Consider the following 26,105-nt stretch of genomic DNA (forward strand, 5'->3'; position numbering starts at 1 on the left):
CAAACAATCTCTCGCTCTCTGCAGAATACCATGAAGCCAGGGGGCCGGGGGGGGGGGTGTGTATATTTGTCCGGTGTGTATTTTGCGAGGTGCTGGTGATGATGTGCAGCACAGTAGACGTGACATCGCGGTAGGACTCGACTCTCCCACGGGGCTCCGACGTGCACAGTACCAGAGCAGGGAAATAAGTCCTCAGCGACAATAAGAAGAAACCCAAAAACCCTTCATGTCGAGTCGTGCACCTGCGGAACGCGACGTGCACTCAGAACTCAACACCGAGGGTCTGGTTTCCATAATGGCACTGGTGTCCCCAGTCTGACTGCAAGAGGTGTCGCTCCCATAGGGGGCCAGGGGGCCGTGGTGGAGGGCGTCCGGGGGCCTTTCAGACACCTGACGGGGCTTAGCCCAGAGTGCAGGGACTGTCTGCAAAGGGAGGCCGGAGGACTTAAGAGATCAGGGAACGAACGACTTGGGTCTGGAAACAAGAGAAGACGAGGGACAGGTTCTCCATCTGCAAAGCTGGAGAACACGACGTGAGGAGATCCATGGAAAACACACAGGGAGGAAATGTCCAGATGTGTAAATGTCCAAAAGTCCACAGGAAAAAAAGAGGTGCCAAGAGGTTGGCACCAAAATGTGATGTTTATTTCTCAACATCTTGATCAATTTATTATTTTTACGTTGATATAAAGAAGATCAGTGGGGGAAACTGATGACATCACATCAAACATCAAATCCCTGAACTGGTAAATAACAGATTGAGTACAAAAGGATGAAGAGGGGGACAAGGGAGTCTACTCTACCTCTACTCCACCACCTCCTCTTCCTCTACTGTAGCTCCATAGCAGGTAGCTATCTACATGCACTGTAGAGGTGAGGAGAGGTACCTACTTCTGCTCCACCGCTTCTAATCCACTCTACAGATTCATCATCAATAACTTCACAAAAATGCGCGATTCTATTGTTAAATTTGTCGACAAAGATGCACGTCCATTATACTTGAGTACGCAGGTTCTTCACGTGGAGAAATTTGAATGTAGTGTGACCCACAAGTGCTTTGTGAATTACAAGCATTTACAGGGATTATTGATTTATGCCGACCTCGGAAAACACAGTAATCCTGAATGTGTTGTTGCTTAGTTTACCGCCTGGGAAAAACAGGGTTCACATTAGGTGGATTCAACCTTTTTTTTTTTTTTTCCTTTTTTTTTTTTCAAGGACGTTTCTACGAACTGACGGTCCATAGAGTCCAATGAACCTACAGTAACTTCATTAAGCTTCACTTCATGTAGGTGAATCCACATGTTGGAGATCCACAGACCATGGACATAAACGTTGGTAAAAATCTAACCTAAATGGAGAAGTCTGGACTGATTCTTTAGACAGAACTTTCTGGGTGGGACAGTAAAGGAGCATGTTGAGGTCTCGTGTTGTGCTCGGTGAAATTCTCCCGCGTGAAGGTAAAGGTACATTGAATATAAAAAATATTAACAGGCACAATAACACTTGAAGTCGACCCAAAATCATCAGTTCCCGTTGCTTAACTTGAATTCATCAAATGCAATAGCATTATAGCAGATACCAGGACTGGGTTGGGGAGTAATAGAATACAAGTAACACGGTTATGTAATCCAAATTCAATTGAATAAAATTATTACCGTAATCCATGACGGTAACTGAGAAATCTATGGTAATTGGGTTACAAGTACATATCAAAATTCCTCAGATTACTGAGGGTTAGACTCACACACACGCAAAGGCTTATCATGAAACACACACAAAAGATAAAACAAAGTTCTTGTTTTCAACCTAAGCCTTTACAGTAAATAAAAAATTATCAATAAATATTAGGATTTACTGTCTCCACGTAAAGGCAGAACATCACCATTTCAGTTTGATGTGTCCAAAGGAGGAACCAGTTTGTGAACCACTTACCCACTTGGGAACGCTGGCAATTTTCTCCACAGGAAGAACTTGGTTCCGAAATCAGTCCCACTTGGATGGTTCTAAATGGTTCTTCGTAGAGTTGCTGTGGTTTTGGTGCAAGACCCAGTCAGATGGGAGACTCCAGGCTATACACCAGACCCATTTTAGAGTTACTAAAATAAATGACATAGTGCAACAAACGCTGAATAAATGATATTAGATTCGGCCAGTCCTGCAGGGGTAGCAAAGACGTGTGTAATCTTAATATAGATGTTAATATAGATATTACAAACACACGGCGTCTTATTTCCTGGAGGATAATAAGAGGCACCGTGTTTCTCATATCGAGATAAATACCTTTATCCAACGAATCAAGTGGTCTGTTTTTGTTTTCATGATGATTTTTGATGTTTTTATGACCCTACTACCTTTTCTGTTGGCTCAGGGAGATGCAATAAAAAAATGTAGTGAATACAGGTAGAATACAGTTTTAAGTAGATTAAGAAGACATTACTACTATTAGTGCCTGGTACATAATGAAAGAAATGGAACAATACACTGCATCCGTGCAACATATTGTAATAACACTGTAGTGATGTACTTACTATGTACTTACTTATTGTAAGTACATAAAATTATTTTCTATCCCAATTATTTATCCTGTGCAAAGAAACACACTTTGTATGTTCTGTATATATATTTTTTAAATAAAATTGGCTATTTCTGTTATTTTTTTTGGCAATTTCCATTTCATTCAAATATTAATTCAACTTTTTCAAACTGTTAAGCTCCCCTTTAATGCTAATTGTATAGAAATACACCAGTCTTTACCACAGCAAATTCCTCGAAAATGTACTCGGCATAACAAACTCATTCTGATCCTTAAGAAGTGCCATAGTAGATGCATCTTTGGACATATTCATTATTTTCATGCTGGTCTGTAAAAAGCAGGCAGAGCACAGTGAAACAGGGGGCTAAGTACATCCATGCCGCTGGACAGGAAGTCTTTAATAGCAAAACAGCCTCCATAGAAAAGTTGAATATGTACATGCTCCCTGTTCTGTGGAGCAGTTCATAGTCACGCTCATGATCTGGTGGTTTTAAATACGACGTTGCTCTACTGAGTCCACATCCAGACATTAACATTTACATTTAACAACATGAATGAGTGAAACGCCAGCACACAGTCATCCAGAGACATAAATAATGCGATAAAGAGCTTGCTGAAATCAGGGTATGAGGCTAAAATTGCAATTGAGTTTAAGCCCCGGAGATACGATTGGATTTTTTCCTTCCTTTGTGGAGCGAATATGAAAATTATCGGACGTAACATTTAACGACGATGTCAATATAGGTGGATAATAGTAAAAAATAAAATGAAAGACAACGGATTACGACGCCTGTGGATGAGGACATGGAAAAACCTCCCACCTCGCAGTGAAGCTTGCGAGCCGCCGTAGAGGGCCGGAGGGAAGCCGCCTGGAGACCGCCGATCTGGTTCCAACTAATAGGAAGGCGGCCAATTTGAACCACACTCTACGTTATGCTGACTGACTGAAGGTCTTAAAGGTCATGGGGACCATGGGAAATGCAGTGCGGTTGCATCCGCGGTGAAAAGCAGAAGTATTGGGACCAGTGAAGCTAGTTTAACATTGATAAACGACTTAATTATGACTCGTTAGTGATTCTATATGTGAGTTAGTACCCGCAAAATGAGATGAACGAATGAAAGCTTTCCACCTCCCGCCATCATGTCTTAGCAAATTCTCCCGTTTAATTTCCCTGAGGCCCATTGTTCGGCGAATAAAAGTGAAAACAAAGAAATAAACCTACATTTTAATATTCTAACGACCCGACTGTAACTTGTGGAGAAGTGAATATTTGAAGGTGCTGCGTGGACAATTAGTGACAATCTACAATATATGGTATATTGTCATATATGCTCGTACTTTGAAAGAGCCTATGGGTTGTAAATGATTCATCAAGATGAAAGTAACTGATGTGATAGCTGATCTAAAAGTGTCCAAAAGGGAATCATTTAAACGACAGGACAAATCAACCAGAATAAAAAGAAAAAAAGATTAACTGCGTGTTTACTTCATATTCATCTCTAAAATAAATAAAGTACAGAGTAAAAAAAAAAAAAAAAAACTCAGAAGACCAAAGAAGAACAGACTGCAGCGTCCTGGCCCAATACTTGTGCTTTGTACTGCATTCAATTGAGAGAGCTAATATAGAACCTTTACATGAAGTGCAAATTGGTCATTATTTCAGAACAGTTCCTGTTTCTTGATGCATGATAGGGGAGCGGACCTGAACGCTCTTGGACCTGGACCTGGACCCCCTCGCCCCAATCTCCCCACTTGGGTCTCATTGGTCAGTTCTTGTCTGAGTTCTTCCGTGGTCTCCGGAAGCTGGACATGTTCTCGTTTAGTGCATAGATGCGTCTGGAGAACTCCTCAAAGCCAGCGACGTCCAGCTCGCCCAGCACCTGTTCGTCGCACTCCACAGCGACGGCGTGTTCCACAGGGATACAGGGGTAGTCCTCCATGCGGGCCCCGTCTCCCAGAACCAGGCCCAGACCGAGGCCCAGGCCCAGGCCGGTGGCCTCTGTGCCCATGATCTCTTCGGCTTGCTCCACAGAGCAGAGCAACTCGGTGCCGGGGGCGGCACCCCCTGTGACCCTTGGTCCTGGAGCCGGAACTGGAACCGGAACCAACGAGCCGTTCATGGCTTCCGTGTGCTGACCCGCCCCAGCAACGCCCTCCCCCGAGTCCAACGGTGGATGGGTGGGTCCAACGGCACTGTCGACCTGCCGCAACTCCTCCATCTCCCTTTCTATTTTAACCTCTCTCTCATCACCGCCTCCTTCTTCCTGCTCCATCTCAACTGCTGGCTCTCCAGCTTCTTCCCTCGCCACCTCCCTCTCTCCCGGCTCCCCGGCCTCCAGAGTCTTGGCCAGGCTGAGGGAAGCCATGCTGGCATCCAGGGAGGAAGACAGGTGCTTGGGAGAGGGTGATGGGGGTGCCAGGCCCGCAGCGGGTGGCTGCTGCTCCATAGCCGCACCGTAGCTGGACGGGGGTGTAGTCTTGTACTTGAGTTTGTCGGCCTCCGAACTGGCCCTCTTCCTCAAGCCTCTTTCTGGCGAGCTGGTGTGGCAGGGGTAACTGATCTCAGAGACAGCTGACACGCTGAGCTGGGACTTGACAGGAACCGGGATGGAGCTGGAGACGTGGTGCTGGTCGCTGTGAGGGACAAGCAGAAGGAAAAATAAGTAGGAGATGGTGCAATGGAACTCTGGGGATCAGTGTTGTGGTGCAGCAACATGGATGAGCACAGTAAAGGCATTTACACGTGATCATTCCAAAGCTTCTTCCTATGGAGAAAAAGCATTCAAGCCCACCACAACAGCAATGAAATTTCACAGCGGGTCACAAGGCCTAAAGTTCAAATAGATTGAACCTTGACCTGGTTAACACCAACCTCTTGAAACACTTCCCTCGAAACACACTATCATAAAGCACCGTTGGACAAGCAGCGGCAGCAACTTCTGCAATCAAAAACAGTTAAAAAAAACTCAGTTTACAACTTGTAAATGACATCCGATATCCACGGTATCAGGTGAGGATACAAATACTTGGGTGAAGGGATCACATGACGCAAAGGTTTCTCCACCTTTCAAGAATCAAGAATGCAGTTTTTAGAGTACGCCAGCCTTACAACCTGAGAGAGCAGGAGGTAGAGAGGTAGGGACTGAGCCTCCTACAAGAACCCTGCTTTACATTGATATCAACCCCCCCCCCCCCATCACCACACCCACGCCCCACGATTTAAATAACATAACAACCTTTGTGCAGCCGTGTGACTTACATTCCAGGCGTCCGCCAAAGTTTGTGAGAGGTTTTTTCCCCCCCTGAGAATAACAGAGAACAGACTGCGATGCGCGACACAACCCCACTCTGCCCCCCTCTCAATTCCGAGCCATAAATTTGGTTAAAAAACGAGGGTCTCTCTCTCTCTCTCTCTCTCTCTCTCTCTCTCTCTCTCTCTCTCTCTCTCTCTCTCTCTCTCTCTCTCTCTCTCTCTCTCTCTCTCTCTCTCTCTCTCTCTCTCTCTCTCTCTCTCTCTCTCTCTCTCTCTCTCTCTCTCTCTCTCTCTCTCGCCGGGGCTATGTATATTTCAGCTGCGTACTTAGCGGTGAGCTTAACCTATCTGTGCAGTCAAAGCACGAGAGCGTTGGGGGTCAAAGGTGAGCCCCCCCCGCCCCCGTGTTGCCCAGACGCCCACATGTGACTGGTTTAGAGAGGAGAACATTTAGCTCTGCCTGGTCAGTTGGAGGTGCAGTCATGCCAGAAGTACATCCTGAATGAGCTACAGCTTCAAAAACCCAACAACGAACAGGTCTGATCAGCAGTGTGAATGGGTCTTTCCGAGTATTTCCTACAAGGCTTATCGGTCATAGAAAGTAGAGAAGATGTTTACAACCCTACTCTGTATTCATGTCAAGATCCTATCCGAACGAGTTGTAGTTGTAGTCCAGATTCACACATGTACTAGAATGATGCAATGCACATGTTCACCTTTTACCTCTGCTGCAGAACGGAGGGTGCACCAAGAGTGCACTTGAAAGCTGAAAAAAAGAAGGTCTGCCTAACGGTGAAAAAACGGACAGTTGGAGAAAGGGCGCATAAGCTTCCTCCTGAAGTGGGAGCGATACCTTGGTTACTTGGACAGGGCTTGATGGGGCTGAATCATCATGAGGTCAACATAGCTCTATAGTGCTGACTTTTTAAAATACTAACTTCCTGTTTATATTATTTTCTATAATTTTTTATATTTATTCCTGATTTGTTCTACCCTTGTTTTCAAGTTGATTGGGAGGGCAAATAAAATATAAATCATAAGTAAAAGGAGTGAAGTCATGTAGATTTCTCAGCTTTTGAAGAGCACATTCATGCACTATGTCACAAACTGCTCTCCGTTAATTCAGGAAATCTGTGAAAGGATATCAATCAATGCTGTAACCGGTGGGTGTCAATTACCCACAATGCACCACTACTTGGCACTACTAATGTAGTTGGGTTGAAAAGAGGGTGTCAGAATCGTGACAATGGGCTCCAGAAGCCAGCTGCTTGACCTCCCCATTAAACCCAGCATGATGGCGGCTATTAGATGGCCAGCATGTGATGAGGATCGTAAAGGGGGGAGGCCTTGCCGTGACCCCTCTTGACCCCGTGTACAGTATGTTCTGACACAGGGGTTCACATGCAGGACAGCATCCCAATGACATCAGAAGAACAAAGACAAAGACGGGACCAGAGGAACCTCCCTGACATCAAAGTGGAAGGGAATGGTCCCCGGTCCGAGTTTACAGCACATGGCAGCAGAACGTGGGAACAGCTTTAGCATTACAGCTAATCAAACAAATGAATCAAGGAAAAAGTTGTTCAGGTGTCTTCAGTGTTGAAGTGAATTTGTGGTATATTATTTAAGGCTGTTGGGAGAATGTTCCTCTTTATGGGGCCGAAGTGGAGAGTAGTTCAGATGAGGAGAAATGGAAAGATTGCACGACTTAACACGAATGTATTTTTTGTAGAAACTAAAAATCTTAGGGGTATGAAAAGAAGAGTTAAGGTTTCAGTGGTTTGCTATGAAGTTCGTGCTATCTGTGGAGTCCTGAACAAAATCATCAAATCATTCTAATGCTCCACAGAAGCTTCTGGTAAATGTGAGCAGCAGTATACAGTATGGACTGATAAAGAGGTAAACAACCTATTCAGTCAAATCTTCTGCAAAACTTCTGTTTGGCTGTAAATCTCGGCAGTTGAGTAATAGTAGCTTTAGTCACTGTGTGAAGCCGGAAAAGAGAACTTGCTGTTTGAGACAGCTACAGCAAGCAAAACTTAGACACTAGCTTAGTGAATTTCTACTTAGATTCGCCTATTTTTTCATATCGATCTGTATTGTACCCATTTTGACTGGATGCTCAAGATTTTCTCAGATGGTCTGTAAGTAAAGGCTGAAACGTAACAGAATGGCAAAACTGTTGAGGCTAAAGTCCAGGGCCTCATCATACCTTTCCAAACAAGTTTTATTGTGCCCTTGTTCCTGGTGGAGGTCTCAAACAGGATTCCCTGCAGAAACGCTGCAGTTCTGGTTAAACCATCAAGCCGAACAGCTGACATGAGAGGCACGGAATGGGTTTCTCTTCTTAAAACCTTTCTTCTCTCTTCTCTGCCGCTGAAATCAAACCCGGTGTCTTTCAGGGAAGCCAAATCTTTCCACCGTGATAGATCCCACCATCAAAAGGTGTAACAACATACTCTTTTCATATCCATAACCCGGCAATATGCACATGAGTTTGGGCCAAAACAAGCAATGTCAGATAGAATTCTCTCTCTTTTGATGCGGCTAGAAGATCCCAATGGAAGCTGCAACGCAACCACAAATTAACATTTTGATATTTCAAGTGTTCTTTTTGCTGCGACAAATCAAGATTATTTCATTTATCTGACTTTAGAGGATAAGGTTTGTTATTTCCATTTCACTTTGTTGTCCCTCCCACTTACATTTTTGTCAGTAATAGTTTTTATTCAGTATTTAAAACCAAATAGATGCAGGAAATGTGTATGTGTATATATATATATATATATATATATATATATATATATATATATATATATATATATATATAAAAAATTGATTTTGCAAAGTGGCCTTTTAAGATCTTGACATGATTTACTTTTGTTGCCAAAATCTGTTAATTGTCAAAAATGCAACAAAAGTGGTCTTTAAAACGTTTAATAATGTTGTGCCCTAAATAACAATGGCAGCGTAAAAGTCTTAAATGTGAATGGCTGAAATGTAACACTTTATTATTTCTGCTGATCAGTGATAAATTGAGCGAGGCACGCGGCAGCAGGACTGTGGAGTGTTTCTCTGCAGCAAAGCCTGATTTATCGCTATGGGGCATGTTCTCCTAAACGCCGGCTGCTGCAAAATGTATGAGGCATTACTGCCTCGTCCCAGAGGGGAAGGGAAGTATGTGCAGACCCACCAGGACACACATACATACACACTCCTGATCCACAGTGTGATAATGGAAGCGAGTGTAGGAGGAGGTCTGTTTAATTCTATGAACATGTACACAATATCTGGGTGACTTGGAGCCTTTTTTGGGCATGGATTCTATTCAGCCAGTGTAAATTATATTACAACGGGATTAACAAAGGTAACAAAAGGCCCTTTCCCATTTGCAGTGAAAGCCGTAAATTTACTGCCAATTTTCTGTTTTGGTGTCATGTGGGAACAGGAGCCGGTGTAGATGTTCCGTAAAAGTCGTTCCGTACATTTCCACACTCCTGACCTAGTAGTATTTCCGGGAAATTGCCGATAGGGCTGTGAATGGAAGTGTGTGGGAATGGAAGCAGAAACACTGCTGCGGAACGAATCCAAATTAAAGCAGAAATAGTGGGTTTTTACCAATCATTTATTTCGTACAAATATTTTAAAAGTCATTTGTTTTCGGGAAGAAAAAAGAAACATTCGGAGAAATGGCTAGTCCGATCCAAACTGTGGCTTGGCTACAAAGTTCGAGAAACTGAAACACGTCCCGTCTCTACAGAAACAGGTCTTCATATTCTTAAAATTGTATTATTTTTCGAATTAAAAATGCCATTGACATGTCTTTTAGAGTTATGTTCCTTCTCTGGAGGCAGACAGTGTAGGACAGGTTGAAAATGATCACACTGGTGTAATAACATTGGGTTTGGGTTATTGCGTCCGGGGACGGGGGCTCCGTCAGCGGAGGGAACCGAGAGCGTCCGGGAGGGACGAGGAGCGACGCGTTGGTCTCAAAACAAAACCAATTCAGTTGCCTAGTCTCGCGTGATATTAGACACCTCTTGCGTGAGCATTACGTAATGTATCCTTGAAAGCCATTTATGTGGGAACAGACTCTATAAAGACTTTTCCGTAAAGGAGGCCAATGTGGGAATGACTACCTACTGCCTTTGCTGGATATTTTTTATCGAGCAATTTGACGGATTCCATGTGGGAAAGGGGCTAAATACTCTTGGCTTGATCACCTTTAATCAACTTCATTTTAAAGTGAGGATAGCTATGCTCTGAATTTAAAGACTTTCACCACTGTAATAGTAGTAATTTAAAAGGTGCTGAAACAACTGGATCCAACTCTGGATTGGGTGACTTTCCTCTGGGTGCTCCGGTTTCCTCCCACCCAGACACCACTACAGACATGCATGTCAGGGTTAGACTCTTGCCGATGCAACTGACCAAAGCATCAATCAAGATCTGCAGTTGGTTCCCGGGCGCCGCTACGTGGCAGCCCACTGCTCCGAGATAGAGGTACGTAGGATGGGTTAAATGCAGAGACTTAATTTTCCCACGGGGAATAATAATAACTGTGCAACACTATCAAGTGTGGTTTTCATAGCTTTTCAAGCTTCCACCGCTCAGTCCTCCGGGGGGAGATTCACGACGTCCAGACCCGGCATGACGAACGGACAGAGCAACTGCGTTGTGTTTCTTCTCCACCTCCTCGGTGTAGAGGCATCCAGGCCTCTGTGAACCTCTGCCAGGCTCCGCAAGTCAGAGCCCCGGAGCTGCAAACAAGGAGCCATGTTGAACGCATTTGTTCGGATCCCATGGGTTTGCAAAGCAGGAAGTCTCAGGTACCGTCTGTCTCTGTGTTCGCTGGTAATAGGACCCCTCCCCCTTTTTTATTTTACAGTTTTATTTTTACTTCTTCCCCACGTCATTCAACATGGTTTCCAGGAAGGAGTCATCAATGGAAACCCACACAAACCTCCATCTTACCCATTGTTATCACCAACATATGTCAGGACTTTAGTTCCTGAGCCGCTGCCATTTATACGTTGTAAAACAATCTACTCGGAAGTCATCCACCGCTCTCACGCGCTCCCCCTTCGACAAATGATGGAATACGCACATCTACGTTCACCTTTTGAAGCATATTTGGTAACCTTAGACACCCTCTGTCCTGACTCGAGACTTTCCATCACGCATCTATGAAATGTCCTGGAGGAACTCGTTCAACATTCCTAATGCAACAGAACAGAAATTCTCATGTGCTGGGAACGAGAACGAACATATGCTGCTTTAGATCTATATGGTGAGAGGGGGAGGAGGAGGGATTGTTTCCAGAACATGACTGGGAACGGTTCCCTTGGCCATTGGCCTTCATCACCACATTGTGTGGATGGGTGGAGGTAAGATAGAGATGGTAGGGAGAGGTTCTGGAGGAAGCTGGATATCAACTACTTTGTCACACAGTCACCAGGTTAACTCCCTGCAGCTGCCTCAAAACATTCCTTAATCGTCCATATTTCAGAAGCTCGGGCCCCTGCTCTGGAAATAGAACCTGAATATAGTCCTTTTCAATGCTGGTTTTGGGCAGAGGCTGGGGGCAGATGTGATATGGCCAGAGAGCAATAAAAACAGGTGTGTACAGTAAAATGGATTGGATGGAGTCCCGGGAAGCTCTGGGAGCCCAGCAAACTAGGGCCTCCCAGGACAGGTGGCCTTCGCAGTGCATTTGTCAAGATTACGCATTACAAAATAGAGAAAAGGGGAGGGCTAGGTCTCCTCCGACATCTTCTCCAGCACAGCGGTGCGATAGTAGTTTGATCAGCTGGAAAGATATTTATTGATAGTCAATATGGTGACACCCAACCTGTCACCATATTACCCTCATTGTTTTATAGACATAAATTTAGCCCAGTTCTAACAGTGCAAAGTTTAGTGCCGCATTCACTAACCTTTTCACCATTGAGACATTTTAAGGAAGGGTCATTATGATGTTTAAAATTAAATATAAATATTTTTGTATTGCCAAATCTCATCTGAATGTTGATCTTTCAGCTGCTCTGTTCCCTGTTTGGTTCTCTGCTTTGGTTCTGTGTTGAATGGTGGCCCACCCCCAATGCTACCAGATACCCTTCCGTGATTCCACGAATCATTCGGCTATTGTTGGACAGCCAGGGAAGCCACAGGTAAACACAACGTGGAGTTGAAATTTTGGTGGTGTGAGTGTCGGCTCCATGTGAGACCTATGGTTACCTAGAAACCCCTTCTCTGCATCCCTACATACAGATATCAATGGGCCTTTGGGTGGGGGATCCTAAGGGGTTAATCACTCCAGTACATCTTTGGTGAGGGCTGCAGCAACTTACAATATCCAAAACGCCACCCCGTCTCATGATGTTGCTGTCAAAATGTGACGTAAATGTTGTTTGTCAAAAGAAAGTGATTGTTTTCGTTGATACAATGACGACTGTCGAGTAAACTGACACAGGAATCGGCGATGCCGTCCCAGACAGACATCAAATCCCTGAACTGGGAAATAACAGATTTACACCAAAGGGAAGAAGATATGACTGTAGTTCCTCCATGAGATGAGCCTCTCTATCAGGTATGAGCTGCCGGCGATGTTCTCGTCCATGGATTATACAGTATGTATGAGTGCAGACGACTTGCCCCGGTGAATTAAGGGGTGGTTCTTTGCGGTAAATGAGCATGAGTGACTGTGTGTACCACCAGATAGATCCCCTGGGCCAAAACATAACTCCAAACAGATCAGTTTCTTTGGCCCCATGCCGACATGAGCATGTATAGCATTAGCATGTGTTCCTCTTGTCGAGCGTGGAGAAGACGACTGAGAATGGAGCGGAAGGGGGAGTTTGTTCTTCTTTCGACGACTCCTGAGTCAACACTGAGCTGCTCTTGCGGTTTTTCGCTGTCGACCAGGAGCTCGACTGTGGCGAGCAGCCGTGGAATTGCCGTACTTCCACCTCCTCGACTTTACTTTACTTCCCTGGCATGAACGCACTTCCTTTTCCCCAGGGTAAACGGGCCCAATGCTTTCATATCATGTGTCTTTGGGCCTTCCACTTCCACATTTAGAGGGAACGAGTGAAGTGGAGTGGGAACGAAGGGTCGGGTGGCTCGGGTTTGGGGATTGGGCGATTAGGTGGGTGAGAGTTGGAGAGGGGTTGATTCGAGGGCTCTGGCTTTTCATGGCTTCTTTTCTTTCAAAACAAAAGATTATTCAATTAACGTGTGTAATACACATTTTCCCCTTTGCTGACCCCAGGAGAGGAGATCAAAGACTGAAAGGCCACTGGCTTAGAAGGCGGCAAAGACGGAGTCTTAAGGCAGAGCGACTCCCTGGTTCCACTGGGAGGTTGGAGGGTTACTCACAGGCCAGAAGACTCAACCAGGAGCCACATCTGAGCATTCCTCAGGCTGCATGCCGCATCAACAAGCACAAAACAATTAGAAAGCTTATACAATATAACTTATAACATAATAACAATTAAGCATGTGATAATAACACAAGTGAAACTTCAGCGCCTTTGCTTTCCAAATTTGTATTGTTCATTGTTTATTTTTAGGTCTTATTTTCAACTTTTCAGCAAATTCTTTGGTTGTTTGCATATTCACTTTTTATATTTTTATTCTCATCACTTTATTATTACTGCTATTTTTTATGTGAGCTGCTGTGACACTGCAAAAACCTGCCGGTTATTTTCTATATACAGACGTGGACAAATTTGTTGGTACCCTTACAACTCATTGAAACAATGCTTCATTCCTCCTGAAAGCAATTTTCTCATGTAAACCTGCATGCCTTTGGTAAGACATAGAGTAAAGCAAAGAAAGTGTGAAAAGGGATAATTTATTGCTAGAGCGATCAATTATATTCTAAAATGGCCTGGACAGATTTGTTGGTACCCCTTAGAAAAGATTACAAATAATTGGATAATAGTGATATTTCAAACTAACTGTTTTCTTTAATTGGTATCACACATGTCTTCTATCTTAAAATCAGTCATTCAACCTATTTAAATGGAGAAACATAGTCACTCTGCTGTTTGGTATCATCGTGTGCACCACACTGAACATGGACCAGGGAACACAAAGGAGAGAGTTGTCTGAGTAGATCAGAGAGAAAATTATAGACAAACATGTTAAAGGTAAAGGCTAAATGACCATCTCCAAGCAGCTTGACGTTCCTGTGAATACAGTTGCAAATATTATAAAGAAGTTTAAGGTCCATGGGACTGTACCCAACCTCTCTGGACGCGGCCGCAAGAGGAAAATCGACCCCAGATTGAACCGAAGGATAGTTCGAATGGTAGAAAAAGAGCCAAGGACAACTTCCAAAGAGGCACAAGCTGAACACCAAGGTCAAGGTACATCACGGTCTGATCGCACCATCCGTGGCTTTTTGAGTGACAGTGGGCTCCATGGAAGAAGACCCAGGAGGACTCCACTTTTGAAAGGAAAACATAAAAAAGCCAGACAGGAATTTGCTAAAATGCATATTGACAAGCCACGAGCTTCTGGGAGAATGTCCTTTGGAAAGATGAGTCAAAACTGGAGCTAATTGGCAAGTCACATCAGCTCTATGTTCACGGACGAAAAAATTAAGCATTCAAAGAAAAGAGAACCACCATACCTACTGTGACACATGGAGGACATTTTTTGTCGAAGGGTACCAACAAGTTTGTATTTATCAATGATTGCTGCATATCTACAATATGTAGACATTAAAAAAAAAACAATATGGGAGGATTGTATTGTTTAATTAAAGTGTTACTGCAATGTAAACTACAATGTTCTTTTTTCCATCATCCGGATTAACTTTCATTTGTTTTTCTCCAAAGTTTTCCTTCTTCTGATATATTGATTTGTTTTTTGGTCATTTGAGATAGTGGGGATATTTTTTGAGAATGTTTCCATTATTGACAGTTTTCCGACCTGAACTAGCTACGGCTGCCTTGCACTTCTTGTATGGAAGTACAGTAGCATATAGATAAGCACATGCATAATGCACACACAGTGAATGACGTAACGTAACAGCTAAGCAAAGTGTCAAATATGGGAGGTTTTTTTTTAACAAACTAATCTCATGGATTTCCACTTTAAGGGTTAATTCCACATATACCAAATTCTATGCCTGTAAATGAAGATTGGTTTCAGAGATCTTGATGTGTTTAGTATATGCTATACTAACCATCGGACCAGCAGGCCATGCTCCAGGAAGTTCCTCAGGTTGGGCAGCGTCTGCCTCAGGTCGGGGGTGGACAGGCCGTGCTGGTACCTCAGCTGGAAGAGAAGGAAAACATGGCATTAAATTCAAACAATCAATCAACAATCATAACAATTTCTATAGTTACAGGTACAGCTATGAGATATCGCTCTGATATCAGGGTGAGAATTGAACCAAAAATCGGACACAGACTGTCTTCATTTCCCGCTCTTTTGATGTGTAGAAAGAGAAAATGTGTCCGTTGTTAGGTCCTAATGATCCCAAAACAAACCGTGGTGTTACTGTCTGAAGGGTTGGTTTAATCTTTACGCCCGGATGGTCGCACTGACATGAGCAGACGCGGAATCACGATGCGTAAAGATTTGGAGCTGTTATATTTGAAACTCACATATACAGCACATAGTTTCATAGAATAATTGAATTGTTTACAAATGGCGTCAACCATGTTTCGTGTTCTCATCCAGGAAGAACGGCTGTTTTTTATTAATCTAGGTGTCTATTTTCGCACTTCTGTCACTAGCAGCTCCTCAAAGTTCGCCATGATAGCCGCCGATGCGTGCGAAGAGGTGAAATGCCGCCGTGCGGTACCGACGTGCTGGGGAGTGTCTTTCCGTGTGACATCATTTTGGCCGTGCTGCCTGTCACGGCTTTGCGGACGCGTCAAGCATAAGTCAGCCTTACGACATTGGATACTCGGCAGGATCTCACTACTCCATTCAACTTTTATACAAAGGGTTACGATTTGATTCAATACCGATATATTGACAATTAAGAGATAACGAGAATTACTTCCTACTTTCCAATTCACCTTTTAAAATGCATGCACAAATATTTCACGGAACTAATTTGGTCAAAATACGTAAATGAAATATTTAAAATAATTTGTGATTTAATACATTTCTCCCACTCCTCCGATTATAGATAGATAGGCCGACTTTTATTAGAGTTATTTTTTATTTTTTAAACCACTGAATCAAAGAGCAAAAGGGAGAATTGAACACGTATTTTTACCAAGTCAGTCGTAAGGAGACAAATATCCCAAAAGAGTCAAACTTTTCACCACTACAACCCACCACCCGCACTGTTGATAGAGGCGCTTCGAACTCAAACTGTGGCAGCCGGTCTTACTTCACGCTCCTGGAATGAAATCTATTTAAGAGAGAAAGATAAAAAAAGGACTAAAAAAATATGGCCACCTGGAAACTCTGTCTGTGCTGCCAGGGACGCCTCCTCCTCCACCCCCCCGACGGGCGAGGAGCATCAGTTTGTTTAACCTCCTTCAGCGAACAGCAGAGCAGCATCTCACCTCACGTCGTGCTCTGTCACACACATTCTAACCCACCGGCTAACATCTGGGGTTCTTTACACTGGGGGCACTGCTTGTGCGCGCACGCGCACGCGCACACACACACACACACACACACACACACACACACACACACACACACACACACACACACACACACACACACACACACACACACACACACACACACTACAGTCCTTGTCATATAGTGATGTGACAGAACACATGTGGTTCTGATTAAGAGCCCAACAGTGCTCAACTGGCTACTCGAAAAAATGCTACTCGTTCTCTCTCCACCTCTCTTTCCATCCCCATTCTATCTCTCTCTCTCTCCCCAGAGTCTAAGCAGTTAATCTACAGATGATGGGAGGATGCATATGCTACACAAATAGAATATATCCTTTATTTGCCCTGTTTCGCTGCCTCTCTCTCTGCATTTTCTCTTCCCTTTCTCCCTCTAGCTCTTATTCCATCTTCTCTCTCTCTACCTTTTGCATTTTCACACAGAGTTTTGCGTGTTTCAAAATATTGAATTTCAAGCTTTACACATTTCACAGTTTTATACAACTACAAAACTTGTAGAACATTACGACATTGTTTGGATTTGACTTCTCCATAAATAGAACTCTTGCCTCTGATCCAGGGACACTGATAGTAAGTTTCTCAAATTGCTCGTGCCATTAATAGCCATCAATGGATGAGAGGCTTGGTGTGAATGAGCCAAGCGTGTGAGTGTGTGCATGTAGCTATTGTATTTGTCAGAGTTGTTGGTTGAAACTCAGCACGCAGTGGATAGAAACTGGAGAGGGACGAGGACAAAGTGAGCGCTGACATCACTGCAGCTCAATCCTCAGGGAGCAGGAGATGCTAACAACATTACTTTAAATTGGCGCCGAAACACTCGCTATAAATCATCTTCAAATGATTTTCCATAATTTCAGACAAATAATTAAAAAATTTAATCCAAAACCTTGCTTCTATCAATGTAAGTAAGTTAACCCTTCCCCGCCCCCCATTTTTTCAAACTATATGCAATATGTTGAAATCTGCGTGACAAGGCCTATAAACAAATACGTAATAATTATGGTAAAAATAGCCGGATACACGGAAAAAACGTATACCTAGCGCTATAGCAATCAAATCCATTAAATCCTGTGCTGGTCACATGTGTGTAAACTGACCGGACGGTGGCTGGCACCGGACACCGTTTTTTTTTTTTTTTTTTTTTTTTTTTTTAAGGGATTTCAGTGGCGGCCTGGCCTTGATCCTCTAAAAACCCAAACAATGTCATGGAGGCATCTGCTCACTGAGGATTTTTTTCCCAAATCTCTGCCAGCGGGCACCAGCAACACTTCCAGCTAAGTGTCGGGCTGGCAGCATCACTAATATAGATGTGTGGCTGCTATACTCCGTATTGTTATAGAGATCGCTAAACACATCCAGACTGTTTGGACCAGTTTGGACGGCTGGATGCAAGCGTGCCCAAGGCTGACCAACACTCCATCCATATTCATGCGTAGGCCCGGCCTCCCTGGTGGAAGCCACATTAAGTGTGTTAGTCAGAGCTCGCTGTGTCTGCGGTGAAACCGCTATATGTGCGCTGCTCACGGCCGTAGGCACAGGAAAGCTTATATTCTTATCCTTGGCCATTGAATAAGCAAACCCAAACCATTTCCCTCCTTTCCCCATTTGGGAGAGAGACAAACTTAAAAACATCAACGTGTTGGTCATCTGAGGAAACAGAAAGGGGGAAAGTTGTAGCTGTATAGAGCGAATGTGTGGTACGGCTTGACTTTGACGTGAAGCTGGAAGTGTTTTTCTATTTGCAGGCACCAGGAAAGCCTTGAATGCAAGAGCTCAAATAAACAACTCAGTGGGAAGCGAGTTCTCCCTTTCCTGATCCCAATTGGTTGTTTGGGCATGTGTCATGCTGTATCTGACAAGAGAGATAAAAAATAAAACAAAACACTCACATCGGTGCAGGAACGATCATCGACCCAAATCGGTGAATAATCTGACAAATCCGGGATACATGAGAAGGTAAGGATTTGTTGGGGAGGAATTCATTCAAAACATCGTAATCTTGGAGCCTCTCGACATCAACAACCAGCAGAGAAATCATACAAATTGCTCACAATCAGTCTACGAGAGAGACGACTTGTCATGACACATTTCCCTTCAATGAACCCCTGAGTTGAGCGCTGAACGAGCCTGTTGCGTGCTGGTGTACAGGGTATGGCAGTCCACTTTCCACCTCGCCACAGGGCTCTTTGTAATGGAGCTAAACAGACCGTGGTGAGAAATTCCCAGGGCCCATTGAGGGCGGCTGTAAGGCGAGAAGACTAAGAAAAGGCATGGGGAGGGAGGAGGGGGGCACCCTGTGGGTCTCTTTCATATGATGACATGCTGAAATATATCCGGCCAGGGTCCCTTCTCACTGGGAACACCTTTGCACCTGGCCACTCCCTTTCCCTGATTAGCCATTCAACAAAACCGTCTCAGGTACGCACATGGAAGCTGTGGAGCTACGGCGGCACAAGTTGCCAATCCACTGATCCATTGGTCCAGCGATCCAATGCTGTGGCTTCCAACCGAGCTGGATCAAGGAGGCATCCTCGTCCGTTTCTGAAGACATGGCAGGAGCCAGGAAAATGCAGCTTTGTGTACCAGCCCCAGGCCTGCCAATGCTCCGGAGCCCTGACCACACACATAAACACACCACAGCTGAATAGCGCCAGCGGGAACCGTCAGTTTACAGTACATGCCACCCATCATTTGGCAAAACCTGTTTGCTTTTGCTGAGCTCTGCGGAGTGGCTAAACAAACAGAACCGGGCTCATGCCACGTATTAACGTTTCCCCATATTTGTCACTACCAATCACCCTCAGGTCGGACCACGGATGTGGGCGGGCCTGTGGGCATATTGAGCTTGATTGCTAATGACACAGAATAGGAGGGTGGCCCGGGTAATGAGCTTCCTCCGGACTTATTTCTATTTCTTTGGCTGTGAGATCATTGGACAAGAGGCTTGTCAGCACAGAAGTCACAACAGTTCACCTCGTGCCTGTTATTAGCATCCTTTGACAAGAGTCGGTCCACCATGTTCACTGGAAACAGGATGCAATAGGAAACCACGCACCCACTGATACTTTCATGGAGATGGTTCCATTTCACATGTCAAGGGGTCAAAACTCAATGAATCAAACTCAAGTATCCTTTCCATGTCAGGCCAACATCACATACAATTACCATGTGATTTACAATCAGGGTGCGATTGTCCACTGTGGTAAAAATAGACATGGTATTTCTCAGAGTACATAGGTTAAACCTTATCCCGAGGGAGGATAATCAAGGGGCTTATTAGGTTCAATGTCTGATTGCTAAAAAAGAGCCTTATCCAGGTGTAGCTCATTCCACATCCCTGTGGTAAAAAAAACAAGAGACTGGAACTACAAGGCAACATCTCATGGTTGACACAGACTTATGTCTCCATAGATACACCTCATGCACAGAGAACTCCAGCTGGGGGAACAGCCTGCCACTGACAATATTTCAAGGTTTTGTCTCTTTAGATTAAAGTAATTCAGTCATGGGTAGCATGCGGACCACTTTGATAATACAATGTCCTGGTATAAAGAAAAGACTCTAGCACTAGACACTACTGTAGTCACTTAATTACAACCTATAATCAATATTACCTTATATAATAACTATGATTAGAAAGGCAGAATCATAACTGTATTCAAGTAATTGAATTACTTATTAACATATTTAATATATTAATTAATTGTGTGATTAAAAAGCTTAAATTAGACAGCAGCACTCAATTAAAGTGTCTTCTTAAGGGATTACACTTATCACAGCCAATAGAGTAGGCAAAGCCACACCTGGCTGTGTAAAAAGCCATTTCAGCAAGCATTCTGCCTCGCCTGGATGGGAGCACATCCAGGCGAGGCAGAATGCTTGCCGAAATAGCTGTCAATGTGAACTTAAGCAGGCTTCAGTAATTACTGAAGACCTTACGGAGGAACTGTGCTTCATGAAATTCTGCCCGTTTGCTGATTTCTGGGCTAGAGTTAGCGGTATCTCAATCGCCTGGATTCCTGACAGCTGGTTCAGTCAACAGAACAAACAACAAGGGTTTATAAAGCATGTATATCACTTTCTTGTCATCTCATATAATTCAGCACATTTCTTCTAGTGATAGTGGCAATAACATTAGAAAAATTTAATTGGGATCTCTCTAAAACCATTATGCCCTAAATATAGTTGTGAATGGTGATGACAGCCACATCTGTTTGGTTTAAATGTCCATGTAAAAAAAGACCATACCTTAAGTAAGAGACACCATTTAAAGTGAAACACGCAATAACATGCCCAACTGGTGAGAGGTTTTTAAGCTTGGGCGGCACATTATGGGCGTCCCTAGGCAATGTCTGGCTTGCTGATACATACAAATCACAAATCAAGTACCACGCAAAGTCCTTGTGAACACATTCCAAAATGCAAAAGCCCTCCAAGAGAGATGGTAATTTCATTAAGGTTGTGGGGCCAACACAGATCTTGCCAAGGCTTTGCCTGCCAGTGATTATTGTTGGGTATCTTGCGCCAGCTTTTCTCTTGCCTGTGGCCACTTTTTTCCCCATTACATTAGTATTTTTGTGTATTTTTTGGATAGTCGCTGCCTTATTTCCCCCATTTCTTCCTTTTACTACTATGTATTGTGACATAATTAACAAAATAGTTAAAGGACACCTAATTTCACAGCATACCTTTTACCCTACATTTTTTGCCAAACAGGAAATAAGAGTGCGGTTAGTAATTGAACATTGTGCATTAGCAGAACCATGGCAACTGGTGATAAATGAAAACTAACACACTACTATTGAGCATTAATAAAGCGGAGTGAAAGTGAACCGAATGACTGCTGCAGGGAGTGCCACAGAAAAATATTACATATTACAGTTGTTTTAATATATATATATATATATATACATAATGTGTTTATTATATATATATTATATGTTTATTCATATTAGACCACAAAACTATACTTGGCATTAGGGTCGAATATGGAGGACACCACGGTGGAAGTTGTGCACATGTGCAGCGTGGTTTTCCACCAGCTCCACCAGCTACAAGGTGAAGCGTCCCAGAGGAATATTGGAAACAACAGTGAGTTAAATATTTAATTCCACACAGTTTGATAACATTGTGACACTTGGCAGTGTTGACCAGACAGACACAATGAAAAAGAGGCAGACGGAACCTCCGTAGAAAGCCAAAGCCGCTTTCATTGCCTGCCGTGAGGCTACAACTACCCTGGGGCTTAAGGTGTCCAGTCGGAAAATAACCCCCTGGGATGGCCGTGTACCTTTTTATTACAGACTTCTCTTCACACCCTCTCTCCTTCCACTTGCACCCAGCACTCTCCTCACCTCCACACTCCTCTCCTTCCACACAATCCTGGAAACCTCACCTCCAATCACATTAACTAATGCACATTATAATAACCGACCAATGAACTTGAATCACCGTGTCCTCTCGCCATCCCACCACAATCATACACACACAGACACAGCGTTGTTTTTTGCATTTAAAACGGGTCCTGATCAAGAAGCAAACCCGACATCAAATCCTCTTATAAAACACATTTAAATTGATTTACAAAACATTTCTATGTAGTTTTATCTTGTGTTACTATTGAAAAGGCTCACGTAGCCGCACATAGTTGGGGGGAAATTTTTTTTTAATAGAAATCCCGAGCAAAAATAGAGAAGTTCCGCGCGGACAACACGCGCCAGATTTGGCCTGTGGCGCTGCAGCAGTGGATTAACATGGATTCAATAGGAAACGTGCATTTACGGCACGCCGCACCAACGCGTCTGGTGGACTTCTACCGTTAGAATGGGATGCTCGCATCAACGGCCATCAAATAAACATCAGGAAATGTCTCACAATGAATTCTGAATAGCAACCTATTTGTTTAATGGATATTTGGTCACTTATCTAGAGATAGATAAAAGCAATTGTAGTGTTGGGTCATATGAAATTTTAAACCAAACAATGATTTTTACAAAAAAAAAAACCAATACAACTAACAATAAAAGAACCAAGAAATAAAAAAAGATATATATATTGGTAGAGTACCTGATATACAGTATTTATTGTCAGAAGTATATCATCAGCAACTTTTTCCATGGCAACATTTACATATTTACCTTCTTTTTGTCAATTCCGCATTGACTTTTGAGTCTCTTTTGAGGCTAGATTTGAGGAATAATGGATTCCTTGTGGTTCTGGATAAATAATGTGCACATTGTTACACATTAACCAGCATATGTTTTCCTCTAAATTTCTATATACAGTCACTGTAGTATAAGTCATCCAGTGGAAAAAAAACAAAAACCAACCATTACTACGGGGGTTATGGGTATTAGCCGAGACATGCCAAGTTACATTTTAATAGAACGACTTTTTGGAGCCCTTATATGCAAGACAGCTCGGAAATAAAATGCTTGGAAGATGTCATTTTCTGCTGTGTTTGTCGGATCATCCCGTTTGTTTCATTTTGGATTACACAAGTTCTCAGCAATCATCCCTCGTTATTTTCAGGAACGTCTTGGATCCTTGTGTTTTGTGCACCAAGAGGTCAAGCCTAACGCTTTATGGCACAAGGGGCCTCGGAACCTCAGCATTCATGTGGTACAAGTGTGGGAAATGATATTCAACTTGATTAATGACGACAGCCTTTCATGTGTCTCAGTAAATACACAGAACAAGACTCATGTGTTGTATGTGGTCATCCAACTAACTCAAACAGAATTTCACTTCATCTGGTTGCTGTGAGCAGTTTCCTGGCCTCAAATATAAAATGCCAGTCATTATCATCACGTCTTGAAGCCAAACGGAGAAGCAGGGCTCATAAACAACAAGGAGTTTTGTTTACCGCAGGAGATATAGTCCCAAATGTTTGGATTCTTGTTTTGCTGAGTGAAGTATAGAAATATCTCAATTTATTTCTCCTTGTGCAGTGTTCTCCACACCAACATTGTTTGTTATGAGTCATCGAGAATGGCTACTAGGGTAGTTAGGGACATGATCCTTCAAACCTAAGGACTCATACCTGTACTTGACTCATTAACATAGGTATCAATTAAGAATTGATACAAGTTTTGAATCACTACTTTAGAAAAAAAAATTCCAAGCATTAAATCAATAACAAGAACAGTGACAAAATCAGTTGGCGTGTCAAATGACTTCCCAGCAAACTGGGAAATGTTTCTGGTGCTCATTCATATGTGTTGAAAGCTGAAAGGAAGATAAGATCTACAACTGGAATGTTCCAACTAAGGAAAATGAGAGAAGTGAAGCTGGTGGGGATAGAAATGTGGTGTCTATCCACAGGAAGTATGAAGTTATGCTTCTGTGAAGGTAGCAATAGATAGTATCAATCAGTTTGAAGACAAAGCATAAAAGACCAGCAGACCTTTCACTTTTACCCCCAAACATGGTCAAACTGCCACAAGGTTATATATTAAACACTGGTTAAGTATGTTTAAGATTGCGAGGTACAGTATGACTGAAAGTTATTGACTTTGCTAGCGGCCTTATCGCTCTCAGAAGTTTGGCAACCAAAGCAAACAAGCAATCAATTGTATGTCTGATTCAATCTATTATGTGTCTGGCCACTTCTCCAAAAGGTTAAATCAAATATTTTCTCCATATCCTTGCCTGATTCCTGGCTGTTACCATCGAGGACATGCACACAATAAAAACTAGACTAAATATTACAAACTCCTTTACCTTAAAATCCACTCAACCCTTCTCCTCTATGTGCACTCCACTCATCTCTCTCCGCTCCCGACACTGTGTTAATGCAACACAGGTGGGGTATATTCACCAGTGGGCCTCAGCCAGGTCCAAATACAGTCCTGATTTAAACCAGATTTTCTCCTCGCTTTACTTGTTGCTACACGTTATTGAGTATCACATAGCCGCCAAATTCAGTCAACAGATTTACATAATTACAGGAAAGGTTGCGCAAGACGAATGGGAAATTTAGTTAGGGGGACCACCGGTTTGCAAGGGACCAGTGCCATTCCCCTACTGACCTCCCAAATCACAGCAAGGAGCAAGGGGTGGAAGAGGGGACTGTGATGTCCACACTCCAGCCTGGATGAGAACATTTCCTACGTGTGTGCAGTAGTGGAGGCTGGGACGTGTGCTACAGACCAAAGGAGTCTGGTGTGCTACAGTGACACCTATTGGAAAAGCCACCGTCCTTGAGGGTCTGACCGCTGGCCCCTTAGGGCTAATGACCCTCATAGTGTAACACTAGAGCTGAGCTATTACAGTCCAGTAACTCGACACTCAGACTGACCCTGTTGGTGGAGTCACAACACTAAGGTTAACTTCCTGTTTGCATTGTTGGCATATGGAACCATCATCAATCCTCCTTGTTGGGCCACAGACAACTCTCACACAGGTCTTTTTTTGGGGGGGTTGAGGCAAACCTAACAGAAATATGCTAATGGTCTACTTTGAAGTTTCAAATTTAAAGCACACTCGGTGTACTCTTGTAGAAAGCCACAAGCTTTCATGGTCGACATGGCAAATGGAGCACAACAGGCCAGGGAACATGATGTGTGATGGACGAGGGGGGGAACGGAAGGGCAGCCTGAGGCAGGCTGGGGTTCTTATGTCTTACTGGAAATATGGACATAAACAAATGATAGCAGAAAAATAAAGACTTTGCCTAGTTTAAGCGTAGCTTTTGAATGATGTCGCCAAATATAGCCATTAAAATATTATTAAAATTCCAGCCAAGGTCTGATGTAATTTTTTATTAGTTGGATTTTAAGTTTTGTGGTATGTTACTGAGGAAAACCTTTTGCTTTTTCACCCTGTGTCGAGTTTCCATGAGGCCAGTAGGAAAACAGTGCAGTATGGCAATGGACGAATCTATGGTCTGTGGTCAGGTGCCCATCTTGGCCTTGAGCTCGTCACATTCTCCCCCTGGCCGCCTCTCAATGGGCACATTGTTTTCTTTTCCGCCTTTCCTCTTTATTTTATGGATTGCTTTATGACTTGGGTTTTGTATTAGAATCACCAAGGGGTCAGGGGTCATAGGGAAATCCTGGGCTAGCGCACCATGTGCATTCCTCCCCATCTCCTAGCGACCAAGCACTTTTAAAATGCACATGCTCAAAGCAGAGGGTGGGAACCACATTTTTTCTGTTTCCACCTGTTTATTTACAGCCATCTTTTGTAGGAAGCCAAACAGGTGCAAAGTGGCAATGGCTAGATTGAGCCTGAGACCTGAAAACCAAACACCCATGGATGTATAGTCAGTATTAAAACAAATGTTGTTTGCACTTTCTGTTCAGTTTTAAACAGTAGACCCCCAGCTCCTCTAAAATCCCAACTACTGGGCTACAGCACGGCCAAATGAAGAACTGCATATCTCCTTGCAAACAGAAACTAGAGAGTGCCAAATTATAGGTCTGACTGCAATATTCCCAGACTTCAAAGGGATTTCCAGCCAGATCCTGTCGCTGCTCCACCGGGATACAATATGCAATATTAAACTGCCCTACAGAGGAATTTGAGTTGGTGCAGATGAAAGCGTTGTTTAGAAAAACAAGACAAAACGTATTTTGTGTATCAAAGTAGAGGAGGATTAGATAGATGGGTATAATGTAGATTATAGAAACACAACTTTGAGTCAGATAGGGAACAGTGTGAAATATCACCATATTAAGTGTAAGCGAGCAT

General features: G+C 43.4%; 1 protein-coding gene across 2 annotated transcripts in view; it reads right to left on the reverse strand.

Moving 5' to 3' along the window:
• Nucleotides 1-2,906: 2,906 nt before the first annotated feature.
• The window catches only part of uvrag (UV radiation resistance associated gene), a 131,784-nt gene continuing 108,585 nt past the window's right edge, over nucleotides 2,907-26,105 (reverse strand). For both annotated transcript variants that reach the window (XM_080013706.1, XM_080013705.1), the window contains 2 exons: nucleotides 14,987-15,078; nucleotides 2,907-5,171 (listed from right to left, as the gene is read on the reverse strand). In XM_080013706.1, coding sequence (XP_079869832.1) covers nucleotides 4,304-5,171; nucleotides 14,987-15,078 — 960 coding nt within the window. In that variant the 3' untranslated portion in view covers nucleotides 2,907-4,303. The remainder of the gene's footprint in view (nucleotides 5,172-14,986; nucleotides 15,079-26,105) is intronic.

The sequence above is a fragment of the Zeus faber genome (assembly GCF_960531495.2).
Source record: "Zeus faber genome assembly, chromosome: 14".
Classification (NCBI taxonomy): domain Eukaryota; kingdom Metazoa; phylum Chordata; class Actinopteri; order Zeiformes; family Zeidae; genus Zeus; species Zeus faber.